The following is a 15,355-nucleotide window of genomic DNA, read 5'->3' as shown; positions in this document are numbered from 1 at the left end:
CACAATTTCCCAAATTTACTTGAGCTTGATCTTTTCATTTTAGGCTCTGCTTATTTTGTGTGTGGGATGCACATTCTAATATGTTGATGGACTAGTTCAATAGGTTACCTTCTATGTCATAAGCACTATTGATAGTAAAGCATTATGGAGATAATTTTTGAGATTTGAAGTAGAGACTTTATTGAAAAATGGACAGAGTTAAGCTTTTTTTTTTTTTCATTTTGGGCTTTGCTTATTATCCATCTGGGGTTCCTGTCCTAATATGCTGATGGACTAATTCAGTAAGTTGCCTATCTGTGTCATAAATTGGACAACATATGTTCATATTAAGACTGATCTTTCCAATGGCCATGGGTTTCATTAGAGTCCCTCTAATGTTTTAGGCTCTGTAGAGCAGGGCTTCTTGAACTTTTTCCACTCATGACACCTTTTCACCTAAGAAATTTTTACATGACCCTGGGGTATATAGGTATATAAAATAGGCATACAAATCAAACATTTACTAATAATAAATCATAAAGAAATTTATTTTAAAACAGTTCTTTGGTATACATATAATTTTACCATTTATTAAAGACAACAGATTTGCATACTAATGAGATGGATGTGCTTATTTATTTTTAGATAAAGAATTAAATTTTGGTGGAATATTTTATACTGCAGGACATAGAGCACCTTCAACGTTTTTCAGAGTTGATCAATATTTTGATTTTGTAATCGTCAATGCTGAGAATGCCACTTTACATAAATAGATAGTACAAAATGGCAGAAATATGATTTCAGAAATTGTTTTGGGGGGGGGTGTGGAGCCAAGATGGTGGAGTAAAAGCATTGACTTGCTTGAGTTCTCCCCCAAACCCCTCCAAATACCTGTAAAAAAATGGCTCTAAACAAATTCTGAAGCAGCAGAGCAAAACAAATTTCCAGCCCAAAGCAACCTGGATGGTTGATCGGAAAGGTCTATTGCATCGAGTAGGGAGAGGAACAGAGTTTGGCATGGGCGGGCAGGAAAACCAGGCCTCAGCAAACCTGGAGTAGGTCTCAGAGGAATGAATCACGGGCAGCTGTGTCGGTTTCCAGACATCTCAACCCATGAATGCCAAAGACAACTTAGAAGGTCAGTAGGACAAATCTGTGTCTGCAGTGAAAGAGAGAGAGAGAGAAGCGAAGTCCCAGGCCCAGTCCCCAAGTGTGACCCTGCGTGGCAACTGTTTCCAGAGCTTCTGGTCCACAGACTGAGGGGGAATCAAGTGACTGATCAGAGGGGGATTGCAGAGATCTGTTTGCTGGTGCAGGATTCTCTTGCTTTGCCTGTGCTTGGATCTGGGTCACAGTTCTGGGTGGCAGTCCTGGGGCGAGGAGGAGTGGTGGTGTGGTGGAGCTTGTAGTGGCAGTAGAGAGGAAATCCTCCTCACAGTTCCAAGACAGAAAAGAGTGCTTGTAGTCATTTGTAGACCAGAGCACAGGCCAGGAAAGGAGTAAACACCTTGCCCTTGATCATAGCACCTTGGAAGAACTGAAAATTTACAGGTCCCTAGAATTCTCTCTGAAAATATCTGCACAAAACCTCTGAAGCTTGGGACAGTACATTCTCCACATTGGAAGCAGACCCCTACCTTAACAAAGAGTTTATAATTCAAGTAATTGGCTAGGATCATGAGCAAACTGCACAAAAAAAGTCAGACCATAGAATCTTTCTTTGGTGACAAAGATCAAAACATACAACTGGAAGAAGACAACAAAGTCAAAGCTCCTACATTCAAAGCCTCCAAGAAAAATATGAATTGGTCTCAGGCCATGCAAGAGCTCAAAAAGGATTTTGACAAGCAAGTAAAAGAAGTAGAGGAAAAACTGGGAAGAGAAATGACAGTGATGCAAGAAAATCATGAAAGGGGCAGCTAGGTGGTGCAGAGGATAGAGCACCAGCCCTGGAGTCAGGAGATGTGGGTTCAAATCCAGCCTCAGACACATGATACTCACTAGCTGTGTGACCTTGGGCAAGTCACTTAACCCCAATTGCCTCACCAAAAAAAAAAAAAAATCATGAAAAACAAGTCAGCAGCTTGCTAAAGGTGTCCCAAAAAAATACTGAAGAAAATAACACCTTAAAAAATAGCCTACCCCAAATGGCAAAAGAGGTTCAAAAAGCCAATGAGAAGAAGAATGCTTTAAAAAGCAGAATTGGCCAAATGGAAAAGGAAGTCCAAAAGCTTACTGAAGAAAATACTTCCTTAAAAATTAGAATGGAGGGGGGCAACTAGGTGATGCAGTGGATAGAGTACCAGCCCTGAAGTCAGGAGGACCTGAGTTCAAATCTGGCCTCAGACCAAACACTTGACACCTGCTAGCTGTGTGACCCTGGGCAAGTCAATTAACCTCAATTGCCTAAAAATAATAAAAAAAAAATTTAGAATGGAACAATTGGAAACTAGTGACTTTATGAGAAATCAAGACACTGTAAAACAAATTCAAAAGAATGAAAAAATAGAAAACAGAAATTATTGGAAATTCTGGCCTAATCCAAGCCAAAATTCATTTAATGATTTTGTATGTACAGTAAAAACAGTGCAACTCATAACATCAATAGTCTTGAATCTAAGCCGAGGTGTTTCCGGCAGTGTTTGTTGGTGTTGCATGGCATGATGGCATACGCAGTGCAACGTACACATGTTGTGTGTTCAGAACCAAGGCTACAGTGAAGTTGTGCTATGTAACATGGGCAAGAGCTGCCAGAAACACCTTAGATTCATTATGCATTTGATTTTGAATTAATTTTTGGTTGTTGGGCATTCAGAAACCTTATACTGTTGCCAAATTTTTTACCACCCCCTATATGCAGGTTATGCAACTGAATACGGGGTTGTGAACCACAGTTTAAGAAGCGTTGCATGGAGTGAGTACTATGTCATCAGCAAATGAGATCCTCTAGGGAACTTTATCAATAGGGAATCCTCCTTTTGTTAAAACTCTGTCCAGAAGAACATCCTTCAGGATATTTTCTTCTTTTTTTTTTAATAATAATTTTATTTTTTTTCCAAATTACATGTAAAGACAATTTTTAACATTCTTTTTTTGCAAGGTAATTGGGATTAAGTGACTTGCCCAGGGTCCCACAGCTAGTAAGTGTCAGGTGTCTGAGGCCAGATTTGAACTCAGATCCTCCTGATTCCAGGGCTGGTGCTCTATCCACTGTACCACCTAACTACCACTTAACATTCATTTTAAAAAAAAAATTGAGGTTCACATTTCCTCTTTCCCTCTCTGAGATGGTAAGCAATTTGATATGTTATACATTTGATGACATTTTCAAGTACCTTACATGAATATGGACATTTTTGTCTTTCTTGTGCCTTTCTCAGTGTTAATACTCTGCAGACTGTTTAATGATCTTATTCTTTGGTCTCATCTGTCCGGGTTTTTAAAAATTATTTTAACATGTTAAATGTGTGCTGATTTTGAGGAGCTGCATTTTAAGGCTGCATTACATTTTACTGTCTTATGCTTTAACAATAATAATAATAATAATAATAATAAAAAGCAGACCCAGCATCTTCTTATCTGTATTTCTTAATTGTGACGGTGGCCCTAAGCAGTTAGTGACCTAATTGCCAGCTCATTCTGAAATGACTGCCATATTGATAATCAGTTGTTTTTCATTAGTTAAGATATAGTAATTTTCACTTTTTTAATTATGTTTGATAGTTAGCAAGTATCCCCTTTCAATCCTTGTGATTTTCTCTGTCACTTGTTTGTGAAGATGTGGATTGCTTTATACAAAAATTTTTTGTGTCCACCTGTTACCTTATATCTTCATGCTCTTGATGTAGAGATGGCTAAGTCTCATTTTTATGTAAATGAAAAAGTATGAATATGACTCCTCAGTTACCTTTTTTAAAAAAAAGAAAAAGTCATATCAATTATCCTTTCAATTCTTTTGTTGTCTTTCCTCTGTTGAGATTTTGAAAATCAATCCCTGAGTGCCTCTAAGATTATAATTTTTGATGTAGACTTAATTATCATGTATTGGGTTTGACGTAATTATGTATTTGGGATGTGAAGTACAATTTCCATTTTATCGCTTGATTCTGAGGGTATACTCAAAAGGTAATAACTCTATAATTAATAATGAGACTAGGTTATAGGACCATAGATTTGGAACTAGAAAGGGACCTTTAAGAGTTTTATTTAGACCAACTCCTAGTATGTAGAGAAATACCAGCAAATTGATCCCCTCTCACATATGTACATTCTCCTAGTTTCCTCTACAAAATATTTTTGGGATGATCTGGTGTAGCCAAGTCTAATACTAAGCTTTAAGCAAACTCATTTATCCCTTCCTTGCTCTTCACTGTTGTGTGAGGTAATATGGCTTTTATCTATTGCATTCACATTAAGTTTTTAGCAACTGAACTTATACTCGAGTTCAGTGTTAACCCCAGTGGTCATGTCTCTTCTATGCTCTGACCAAGGAAATTACTCTTTTCTTTTGTTTTCATTCTTGTGTCAACTCTGTTGCATTGATTAAACTACCCAACATATGGTAATAAAGTGAAATTCTTTTTTTAAAAAAATCTTCCCTGTTTGGATTGGGCGTAGAGGTGGGAGACAGTAATTTTTAAAAAATAGGTCAAGTTGAAGCTGTTACAATTCACACAATCCCATCTACTCATCTTCAATCTTCTTATTTGCTATTTAATTTAATCTTTATTTTATCCTGTTGATCTAAGTGCATACAGACATCTAGTTCTGAAATGAAGTGGTCCTGTCTTAAAATAGGCAATAGATCTAACAGCCCTTGGATGCCTTTCTATATCTATTGCTTGTTTATTCTTCTTAAAGTATTTATGATGTATAGGTGTGGTATCTCTAAATATAAAAACCTTTAACTTCTTAGGCTTCTTTTTTTTGTTTTTTGGTGAGGCAATCAGGGTTAAGTGACTTGCCCAGGGTCCCACAGCTAGTAAGTGTCAAGTGTCTGAGGTCAGATTTGAACTCGGGTCCTCCTGACTTCAGGGCTGGTGCTCTATCCACTGTGCCACCTAGCTGCCCCCTTCTTGGCCTTCTTTTTTTTTTTTTTTTTGTCTTAGGCTTTTTAAACCCCCAAAACACATTCCATCTTCATCCTCAGTTAACATCTTTGTATTATATTGTCACCAAGTATCCAAAGGATTTGGTTTGGGGAATCTTGTTTTATTCTGAGAATTTCTTCTTCATTTTCTGCTTTAGATGATGACTTAACTTCTCTTACCTTCATGATAATCATTAGCCTCCTTATGAGCCCTTGCAAGTCAAAATGACCAACTTCTCCATGAAATGGTTTTTGTATGATGAACCAAGGATACCAGTTTCCTTATTCATTTCTCCAAAGAGAATTTGTGAGCATAAAAATGTCAACATAGATATGTGGTGCTCATCTCACTGGACAAAGATTGAGTATCGGATATCCATAGTTAAATCTATTGTTGTTGAGTTGTTTTCAGTTGGGTCCAGCTCTTTGTTATCCTATTTGAGGTTTTCTTGGCAAAGATATTGAAGTAGCTTGCCATTTCCTTCTGCAGCTTATTTTACAAATGAGGAAACTGAGACAAACAGGGTTAAGTGACTTGCCCAGGGTGACACAGTAAGTCTGAGGCCAGAATTGAACTCAGGAAGATGAGTCTTCGTGACTCCAGGCCAGGCTTTCTATCTGCTGTACTACATTGGTGCCCCAAATCTATTTGTAGAACCTCTGAAAAACTAATTCTTAGAATCCACTGCTCCCTCAAAAGCAGAAGGGAGAGTTGCAGGAATGAAGGCTATTTTTATTTTGTCCTGTTTGTTGGTGACCATGGCCAAAGAAGTTCTCATCTAGTAATATTCAACATTCTTGGGCCCTCTCTACTTGAATACTTTGGTCCTGAGACAGTACAAACTGTTGGTTGTTAGACCTGCACACGGTGGTTTCTGTTTGGCTAGAAGTTGCAAGAGCTTGTACTTGACCTTACTAGTCACTTCCACACTAGAGTGAAATGTGGGAATAGGACTTTATATACAAATGACTATGGAAATAAATACACTATGACATTCTCAAGTTTCATAAACCTGATTGGAAATCCTGATAAAGAACACAAATTTCCAGAGGAATAATAAATGTCAAACAAAAGGCAAAGTTGTATGTCGGTCATTGTTATAATTATGGGGGACTAACACATCTTCTACAGTGTGAGAATCATCATGTTTCCCCTGACTAGACTTGAGTAAGCTGTGTTCCTTTTAACCTACACTTAGCTACTTTTTCTTTTTTTTTTGGTATGTTGCATTTTAAACTTAAGAAATGATGATGATCATAGTACTGAAATGAAAGCCAAATTCATCTATCTGCTCAATGCCTGGAAAAATACAAGATTCTTTTTAGTGATAAAGAAAAATCTGAATCTCACAAGGATGGATGATTGGAATAATTTTAACCAAGTTAGGTATGTGAAAATTTGTTAAAGATTAATTCACTCTGCTCAGAAGGGTGATTATATTCAGAGTGCTTTTTAGCTTTTCTTTAATACTAGATTCACTCCAATGGTGAAGGACTCTTTGTTGCCCTTTTCTCCTGACAATACATCAATACTGTAAGTGAAAAAATGTCAAGGAAATCAGCAAGCATTTATTAAGTGACTACTATATGCCGGGAACTGAAGATACAAGGACAAAAGTGAACCTATCCCTTACCTCAATGAGCTTATATTTTTTTGGGCGCGACAATATCTAAGTATATAGAAATACAAGGTAATTTTTGAAAGAGGAGGCATTTGCACTTGGGAGGCATTGGGGGAAGTTTTGACCTACAAGGTAGGACATGAGCTATGTTTTGAAGGAAAATAAGGATCTTAAGAGACAGAAGAAATGAGGAAACAATGCATTCCAGTCATGGGGACAGTATGTGCAAAGGCACAGAGATTCGGAGCTACATGATAGCCGCTTTGGCTAGACCAAGGAGTATGTGAAGAACAATGTAAAAGCAATGTATAAGTCTGGAAGGATAGGTTGAGACCAGGTTATAAATGGATTTCAGTGCCAAACAAAGGAATTTGAATTTGCTCCTAGAAGTAATATGGAGCTACTGGAGTGTGACTAAGGGAGTGGCATGGTTAGACCTGTACTTCAGGTAAATCATTTCAGCAGATTTTTAGAGGAGAATCTGGAAGAAACTGTTGTCAGGAGAGTAATTAGGCTATTGCAATAATCTAGGTGGAAGATAAGATCCTGAATAAGAGTTATGGTTCTGTAAGTAGAGAGAAGAGCATAGTTATGAGAAATATTATAGAGGTAGAAACAAGGCTTTGCAACTGTTTAGATATGAAGGTTGTAGGAGAGAAAGGGGTTTTGAGCTTGGGAGACTGGAAAGTTCAGGGTAGCCTGGACAAATAGGGAAGTCTGGCAGAGGGATGGGTTTTGGAGAAAAGACAATGAATTCTGTTTTTGAGCATGTTAGATTTGAGATGTTTATGGTATGTATAGCTTGCAATTTCCATTAAGTAGTTGATTTAAGGTTGGAACTCAGGAGAGAGACTTGGGCTGTATATAGATCTGGAAGTCATATGCATAGAAAGGATAATTAGATCCATGAGAACTGATAAAGTCATCAAGTGAGAAAATATAGGGAAAGAAGTAAAGGAACCCAGAACAGAATTTTGGGATATACCCATAATTCCTAAAATTGCCATGTAACTATGACTGACATATATTCAATTGATCTGAAAACCAACTTGTGCCCTAACTCTCTCCTTAGCTATGTTACCCTGAGCAAGTCCATTAACCTCTCTGAAAAGTAATTTGTTGTTCACTTGTTCCAGTTATGACTGACTATTTGTGACCCCATTTGGGGTTTTCTTGGCAAAGATACTAGAGTGGTTTGTCATTGCCTTCTCCAGAAAGTAGCTTACTTTTGTGCAAAATGGAGATAATAGTTGCATTACCTATTTCACAGGCTGCTTATTAAAGAAAGTACTTTGTAAAGTTATGGGCATGATCTGTCAAGCAAGACTTTGGTCCATATCATGCCACTGACCCTTAAAATATGCATCTTGGGCAATTCTATGCTATGTCTGTGTTGTCATCTGTAAAACTGGTATAATAACATTTACCTCACAACCTTGGTGTGACATCACATGATATAATGTATGTGAAGCACTTTGCAACCAGCACTATATAAATGCCAACTTTTCTTATTACTTGTACTTGTGTTAATTGGCCGTTCGTTGAGACTGATTCTGTAACAAAGGTCATCTTCAAAACATCCAAATGAGTGTGTACCTCTAAAATGATACCCTTGGGGTGTTTAAACCCCCAAATTCAATGAAAAATTATATACATGTATATGTATACATACATACGTGTGTGTGTGTGTGTGTGTGTTTTAATACTATAATGTTATTACCCTTGCCAAGCAATTTTAGAACTCTGGATCAGTGGTGTCAAAGAGAAGTGGGGGCCACTGAACCATACATAAGCATCCCTATGGGCTACATATTGACTCAGAAAACCACACATTAACATTATCTATTTTTATTAATTTTGTTAATTATTTCTCAGTTGCATTTTAAATGGTTCAAGTGCACTGGGAAGTGTGTGGGCTGCCTGTGGCTGTGTGTTTGGCCCCTCTGCTTTGGATTATCTTCAGATACAGTTTAGCAGCTACATGAAAACAAACTTCATTATTTGATAGTCACTTTGGGGAGTGGGGAGTGGGGAAAGTCTTGGACAACCAAAAATAATGGTTATCCATTCTTATTTACCAGTCATTGCTAGTACTTTGGCCACATAATGACAAGATGGGACTCGGAAAAGACCTTGACATTGAGAAAGATTGAAGGCAAAAGGAAAAGGGAATGGCAGAGCATGAATTGGATTGATAAGATGGAAACAACAAATATGAACTTGGAAAGATATATATATATATATACACACACACATACACACACACACACACACACACACACACACACAGATATACATATATACAGTGAAGGGCCTGGAATCTGGAATGCTGTAGTCCATGGGCTTATGAAGATTTGGACACAACTGAACAACAAAACAAAATTACAACCTACTTCTAAAAAAGTGTACACACACACACACCTAAAAGATAAGATTGAATGGTATTATGAGTATTTAAAAGAATGTGCCCTAGATTCTGGAAGCAGTTCCACAAAAATGTTCTCATAAACATACACAGACAATCTAATTAGAATAAAGTGTATTGTGTCCTAAGGCTATTTTGAAGGGAAAGCATTCATTTATTTGGATGTGTGAGTTTTTTGTAGTTGGTTTTAGTTTAGTAGTTTTTAGTTGTTTGGTTTTATGTTCAACCCCACCCTAAATAATATTCAGTTCATATTTTACTTGTACTATGTGAGGTGATATAGTCCTTTCTTTACCCTTGCTTTGCAAGTACTTTTAATACTCCAGATCTGTGTGACTTTAGTATAGATGCTGACTTCAACTCCTATGCACTTTATCTTCTAGGAGACTTGTGAACATGTTAACTCTAAATCCCTCTTAGAGGATTCCCTCTGTGCATTGACAGTCTTACCCTTGACTCTTTGGATGTCTGAGGAACCCTGATGTAATACTTAGATTTGGAATGTTTGGAACTCACTTCTGCTCTGCAAAAGCCATTTTTATTATTCCTTATATTGTGTTTAGCTCAGTATTGGTGCTTTCCTTCATACTTGGAAATAAATTTGAGAGACAAAGTAAAGGTCAGGCTCTGGGTTTACATAGTTCTACATGTATGAATAGGGTTAGCTAGATAGCTCAGTGGAAAGAGAGCTAGGCCTGGAGTCAGGAAGACTCATCTTCCTGAGTTCAAATCTGGCCTCAGACACTTAGTAGCTGTGTGACCCTGGGCAAGTCTCTTAACACTGTTTGCCTCAGTTTTCTCATCTGTAAAATGAGCTGGAGAAGGAAATAGCAAACTACTCCAGTTATCTGTCAAGAAAATCCCAAATGAGGTCATGAAGAGTTGGACATGACTGAAACAATTGAACAACAAATAACAAGAACATGAGACTAGCCAGAGTAGGCTCGCCAGAGCAGGCTGTTTGGTCTTAAGTGCTTTCCACCTAGCCTCCTGCTTCATATCCTTTAGCTAAAGACTAAATATAAGACTGACTTAGTGATCAAAGAATTAAGGAACTTTATTTAAAAAAAAAAGAAAAAGTATTACCTTAACTCTAATTCACAGGTTTGCATCTTGAGAAAGGAGTTTCAGCCTCCCGATATGGAGCCTCTGAAGTTGAAGATATGGGGAATGTTATTCTAACAATGATTTCAGAACCATACAGTAAGCACAACTTTGGAAACAGTGGATGTCCACAGATAACTCCCCCTAGTCTCCCCTTCCCCACCTCCTTCCCCTACCTGGGCCCCTTGTCTTCTGTCTCTCTTGTTCTAGTTAAAAATCATGGTGTGTATTTACCTCTTTTGTAGATCACAGGTTTTCAGATCCAGAGAGAGTGAATTACAAATTTGAAAGTGGAACTTGGTAAGTAACCAAGTCATACTGTTCTGAGGCTTTTGTCTTGAATCTTTCTTTTCTTTCATTTGGATTCTTTGTTTTTTCCACTTAAATCTAATTTGATAGTGCTCTGGGGTTTGGAGAAGGGAAGACTTACTTTCCTACAAATAAATCTATTGTTCCTACCTCCATGTAGTCCTCAAGTATATGCAGTGACAACTAAATTCACTAAGCATTTCTTAACTGCCTACTTGTGTATAGAGCATGTGGGTGCTTTATATTAACTACTAGAAAAGATTCAGAATTTAAATAACAGTACCTGCCCTCATGGAGCTTATAGTCTAGCAGAAGAAGAAGAAGACTTACACGTGGCCAATACTATATAAGAGCATTTGTTATTACCATGTGGTACAAAACAAACTACTTGGGGGGGCCTTATTGGTAGAGCATCAAGGAACAATCATTTCATGGAGGAGGTTGCATTTGATTTGGACTTGCAATGTGTTACTCCCTGCTCTTACTTTGTAAATAATGAGGACCTGAAGTTGCTTTGCTATATGTCCCTAGATGCCTTGTTTTGAGGTACTTATGAATAACAAAACAAGAGAGAACAGTTTGTATTCTTGTAAAAAGTGACAAGTTTTTTAGAATATTTAATGACTTTTACCTTCCCTGACATGATGGTGGTATTATAACTATGTTTTGTCTGACATGTAGTTAATGCTTGAAAGTCTACAAGTCACTTTGCATATATGTCATTTCATTGGTGGTAGTGCAAGTCTTAATCCCATTTTATATATAAGAAACTGAGACTTAGATCAAGCAGCTTGCCTGAGGTCTCTTTAGGTTTTGGTAGATAGGCGTGAGAAAAAATAGCATTGGTAGGAGATAGCAGCCCTATTGCGGTACGTACTTGTAGACTTCATCTCCAATATTTTATTTAGTTCTAAAAGTGTGACTTTAAAAGATGTATGAACAACTAGAAGCCATCCAAGGGGAGATAACCAAGGTCTAGACCAGAAGTCTTTTGTGAAAACATGCCATGTAAAAAAAAAAAAAGAGACCCTAGAGATGATTATCCTGGAGAAGAGAAGACTTAGGGGGAAACCTAACACATGTCTTCAAATATTTGGAAAGCTATCATGTGGAAGATGGATTAAATTTTAATTTAACAAGTATTTATTAAGTGATTGTACAAGACATGATGTACTAGGAATACAAAGTTGAAAGAGCAAGTACGTCAGTTTTATAGGGGCTTGGGGGGGAGGTGGAGAATGGGCAGAATGTAGAAGAACATAAATATTTTTGCTGTTCAATTGTTTTCAGTTGTGTGGGTTTTCTTGGCAAAGATACTGGAGTGGTTTTGCTGTTTCTTTCTCCAGCTCATTTTACAGATAAGGAAACTGAGGCAAACAGGGTTAAGTGACTTGCCCAGGATCACTCAGCTAGTAAGTGTCTAACGTCAGATTTGAACTGAGGAAGATTAGTTCCTGATTCTAGGCCTGGCATCCTATCCACTTTGCTACCTCGCTGCCCTATACATAAATATATGATAAGGTTAAATGTGTTATAGGTAGAGAGATACAAACTATAAGAATATATAATACATAATACAACATATAATATACTATAAGAATATTTTAGGAGTGAAATTACTTGTAGTGATTAGAATGCAGGTTCCCTGAAGGCAGGGACTGGTTTTATCTTTCATTGTATCCCTAGCACTTAGTATAGTGCTTGACTTGTAGCATTAACAAATGCTTGTTGATAGGCCAATTTGGAGGGAAGAAGATGGGACCTAATCAGTAGAGAGTATGTTGTGGCAGTGTATTCCAGGCAGGAGGGATGTTATGCTCAAATGCATGGAGGGGGGAGAGTGAAAGATGAGATCAGAGAAGAACAGTTAGTCCAGTTCAGCTGAAACACTGCATTTGAGGGAGTAGTGTGAAATAAGAATGGGTAAGTTGGAGCTAGTTTCTAGAGGACCTTAAATAACTGCCTAAAGGAGAGTAACTACTCAGGGTTTTTGAGTAGGCAAGTGATAGGGTCAGACCCCTCCACATTAGGAAGATGAATTTGATAATTAGAAAGAGGGAGAAATTAGACCTTGGAGACCAGTTAGAAAGGTATAGAAGAGTCAGAGCAAGAGTTAATAAGGACTTGAATTGAGGTGGTAAAATGCAGTGTGAGGGAAGGAATACGGAAAGATATGAAAGACATTGTAGGAGTAATTTGGCATGACTTGGCAAGTGCTTGGCACTGGAGAAAGAAGCAGAAGAAAAAGCCAAAGATAATTTCTAAGATCCTTGCTATGACAGTGGATAGAACTATGGTAGAAGTTTATAGGGAGGTAGAGTCCAGCTTCAAGGTATCCAGAAATGCAACAAACTACCTTGGCAAGTAATGCAATTTCTTAAGTCATTGAAGATACTGAAATAAAGATTGAATGACTTTTGGTGGGTGTTGTCACCAAGATTCATTCTTTGGATAGAGTCTATACTACCTCTGAGGTCTGATCTCTTCTAAGCTTAGTGAAATTGTAGAGATGATTCTTCTCTTGTATGAACCTTCCCTGGCTACCTATTCCTGAATGAAAAATAAAAACAGGAATAGAAAAATCACTAAATACTACAACTGGATTTTAATGAGAGAAAGATCTGAAACCTTCCAGGCTCACAGTCAACATTATTTAGTGCTTTATAAGTTGTTACTATTTCACAAAGGAAATAGTTATTTCCTGAGTTTCTTTGCTTGGTATTTAAAGGCCTCTACAGTCTCACTCTCACCTACTTTTCTAGTCTTATTTCATATTTTCCCCCCTTTATTCAATTTCCATTTAAGCCAAACTAGCCTGCTGGCTATTCCCTCTTCCACATCATGCTATTTTCTTCTTCTGTGACTTTGCATAAGTGGCCCTCCACGTCTGGACTTTTTACCTCCTCCTTATAAAATCCATATCTTCTCTACATCACCACTGAGTATTCACCTCCTATCTGAAGCCTTCCCTGGTTTTTCTCTACATGTTTTTGCCCCTCCAGTTGCCACATTCCTTCCCTATTGAAATACCTTGTATTACTTTTTATATAGTTAATATTACTTATCTAAATAACATGTTGAATTCACCCAGTAGGTGTGAACTCTTTAGGCTAGGAGGGACTGTTCTTTTTGTCTTCTGTCCCAAGTGCCTAGAACAGTAGTATGCTTAATAAATGCTCATTAAATTGAAAGTGAAGGGGTGGCATTTCCTCTCTATATTCAAAGCACTGGCAAGAATATTTAATTAGTAATTCAGAAATGAGCTAAAGAGGGACAAAGTGCATGAGGCCACAAAGGTACTTGAAGGGAATAGAAACTTCTGAAATTTTCTTTCTGCTTTGGTCCAAAAATCATTCATGAATAAGTATTTTCCTATTCCTTTGCAGTTTAGCTATGTCAGGTGGTGATCTCCTGGGACAATGTCTTAGGACTTAGGAGAAATGTGAGCATGTGAGGAATCAAGCATGCAAAGTTAATAAAACACATAATGAATGATTTCCTGGTGATTCATTATAGGAAAACAGGGAGTTCCACCTTCCCTATATACTTGTGAGGAGACACATTTAGGTGTGTGCCTCAGTTTTAGTGTTGAGCATCAGTTTGTGGGGGGTTTTGTTTGTTTTTTTAATAGTATTCTATTTTTTTCAAATTAAATGTAAAAACAATTTTAATATTCTTTTTTTTAATAAGATTTTGAGTTCCAAATTTTTCTCCCTCCCTCCTTCTCCTCTCTCCTCCCTAAGACATTAAGCAGTTTGATACAGGTTATGTATGTACAATCATGTAAAACATATTTCCATATTAGTCATGCGAAAGAAAAAACAGAACAAAAGGAAGAAAACTATGAAAAATAAAGTGAAAATAGTTTGTTTCAATTTGCATTCAGATTTCTTTCTCTGGGTGTTGATAACATTTTCCATCATAACTCTTTTGGAATTGTCTTGGATCACTGCTGAGGAGAACTAAGTCAATCATAGTTGATAATTGCACAATTTTTAAAAAAATTATTGTTTTGTTTTTTATTTTGGCTAGGCAATGGGGTTAAGTGACTTGCCCAGGGTCACACAGCTAGTAAGTGTCATGTGTCTGAGGCCGCATTTGAACTCAGATCCTCCTGAATCCAGGACTAGTGCTGTATCCACTGTACCACCTAGCTGCCCCCTAAAAATTTTTTGGAAAACAACAAGCATTTCCATATTATATAATAAAAAGATGACTGCACATGAAAACTATAAATATGTACAACTTGCTACTCCTTTCAAATATTCAATGAAGGCATCATGTTTCTTTTTTTTTATCCTCTCCCCATGGCCACCATTAGACACAAATAGGTGTGTGTATGTTTATATGTGTAGGTATACATTCTTTTATTTATCAGTTCTTTATCTAAATGCAGATAGTCTGTTTTCATATGTCTTTTATAGTTAATTTGGGTATTTATAATACTCAAAATAACTTATTCACTCAAAGTCATTCTTAAAAAATAATGTTTCATTCTGCATTCAGACTTCATCAGTTCTTTTTCTGGAGGTGGATAGCATTTTTCATTGTGAGTTCTTTGGTATCATCTTGGATTATTGCATTGCTGAGAATAGTTAGGTCATTCACAGTTGATCATCATACAATATTTCTGTTACTGTGTACAATGTTCTCCAGGTTCTGCTCACTTCACTTTGCATCAGTTATAGTTTTCCTAATGTTGAACCAGCTTTGCATTCTTGGAATAAATCTCACTTGGTCATAGTGTATGATTCTTGTGCTATACTGCTGTAATCTCCTTGCTAGTATTTTATTAAAATTTGTTGCATCAATATTCATTAGAGAAAT

The 15,355-nt window shown here is 37.1% G+C and overlaps 1 protein-coding gene across 4 annotated transcripts in view; it reads left to right on the top strand.

Moving 5' to 3' along the window:
• The window catches only part of ESRP1 (epithelial splicing regulatory protein 1), a 106,419-nt gene that overhangs the window by 22,682 nt on the left and 68,382 nt on the right, over positions 1-15,355 (top strand). For all 4 annotated transcript variants that reach the window (XM_027856975.1, XM_027856972.1, XM_027856973.1 and 1 more), the window contains exons 5-6: positions 10,220-10,318; positions 10,465-10,519. In XM_027856975.1, the coding sequence (XP_027712776.1) occupies positions 10,220-10,318; positions 10,465-10,519 (154 nt within the window). The remainder of the gene's footprint in view (positions 1-10,219; positions 10,319-10,464; positions 10,520-15,355) is intronic.

Source organism: Vombatus ursinus, unplaced genomic scaffold, assembly GCF_900497805.2.
Source record: "Vombatus ursinus unplaced genomic scaffold, bare-nosed wombat genome assembly UNPS02011767.1, whole genome shotgun sequence".
Taxonomy (NCBI): Eukaryota; Metazoa; Chordata; class Mammalia; order Diprotodontia; family Vombatidae; genus Vombatus; species Vombatus ursinus.
Note: the sequence above shows the minus strand (reverse complement) of the source record. Positions and strands in the feature narration are given on the sequence as shown.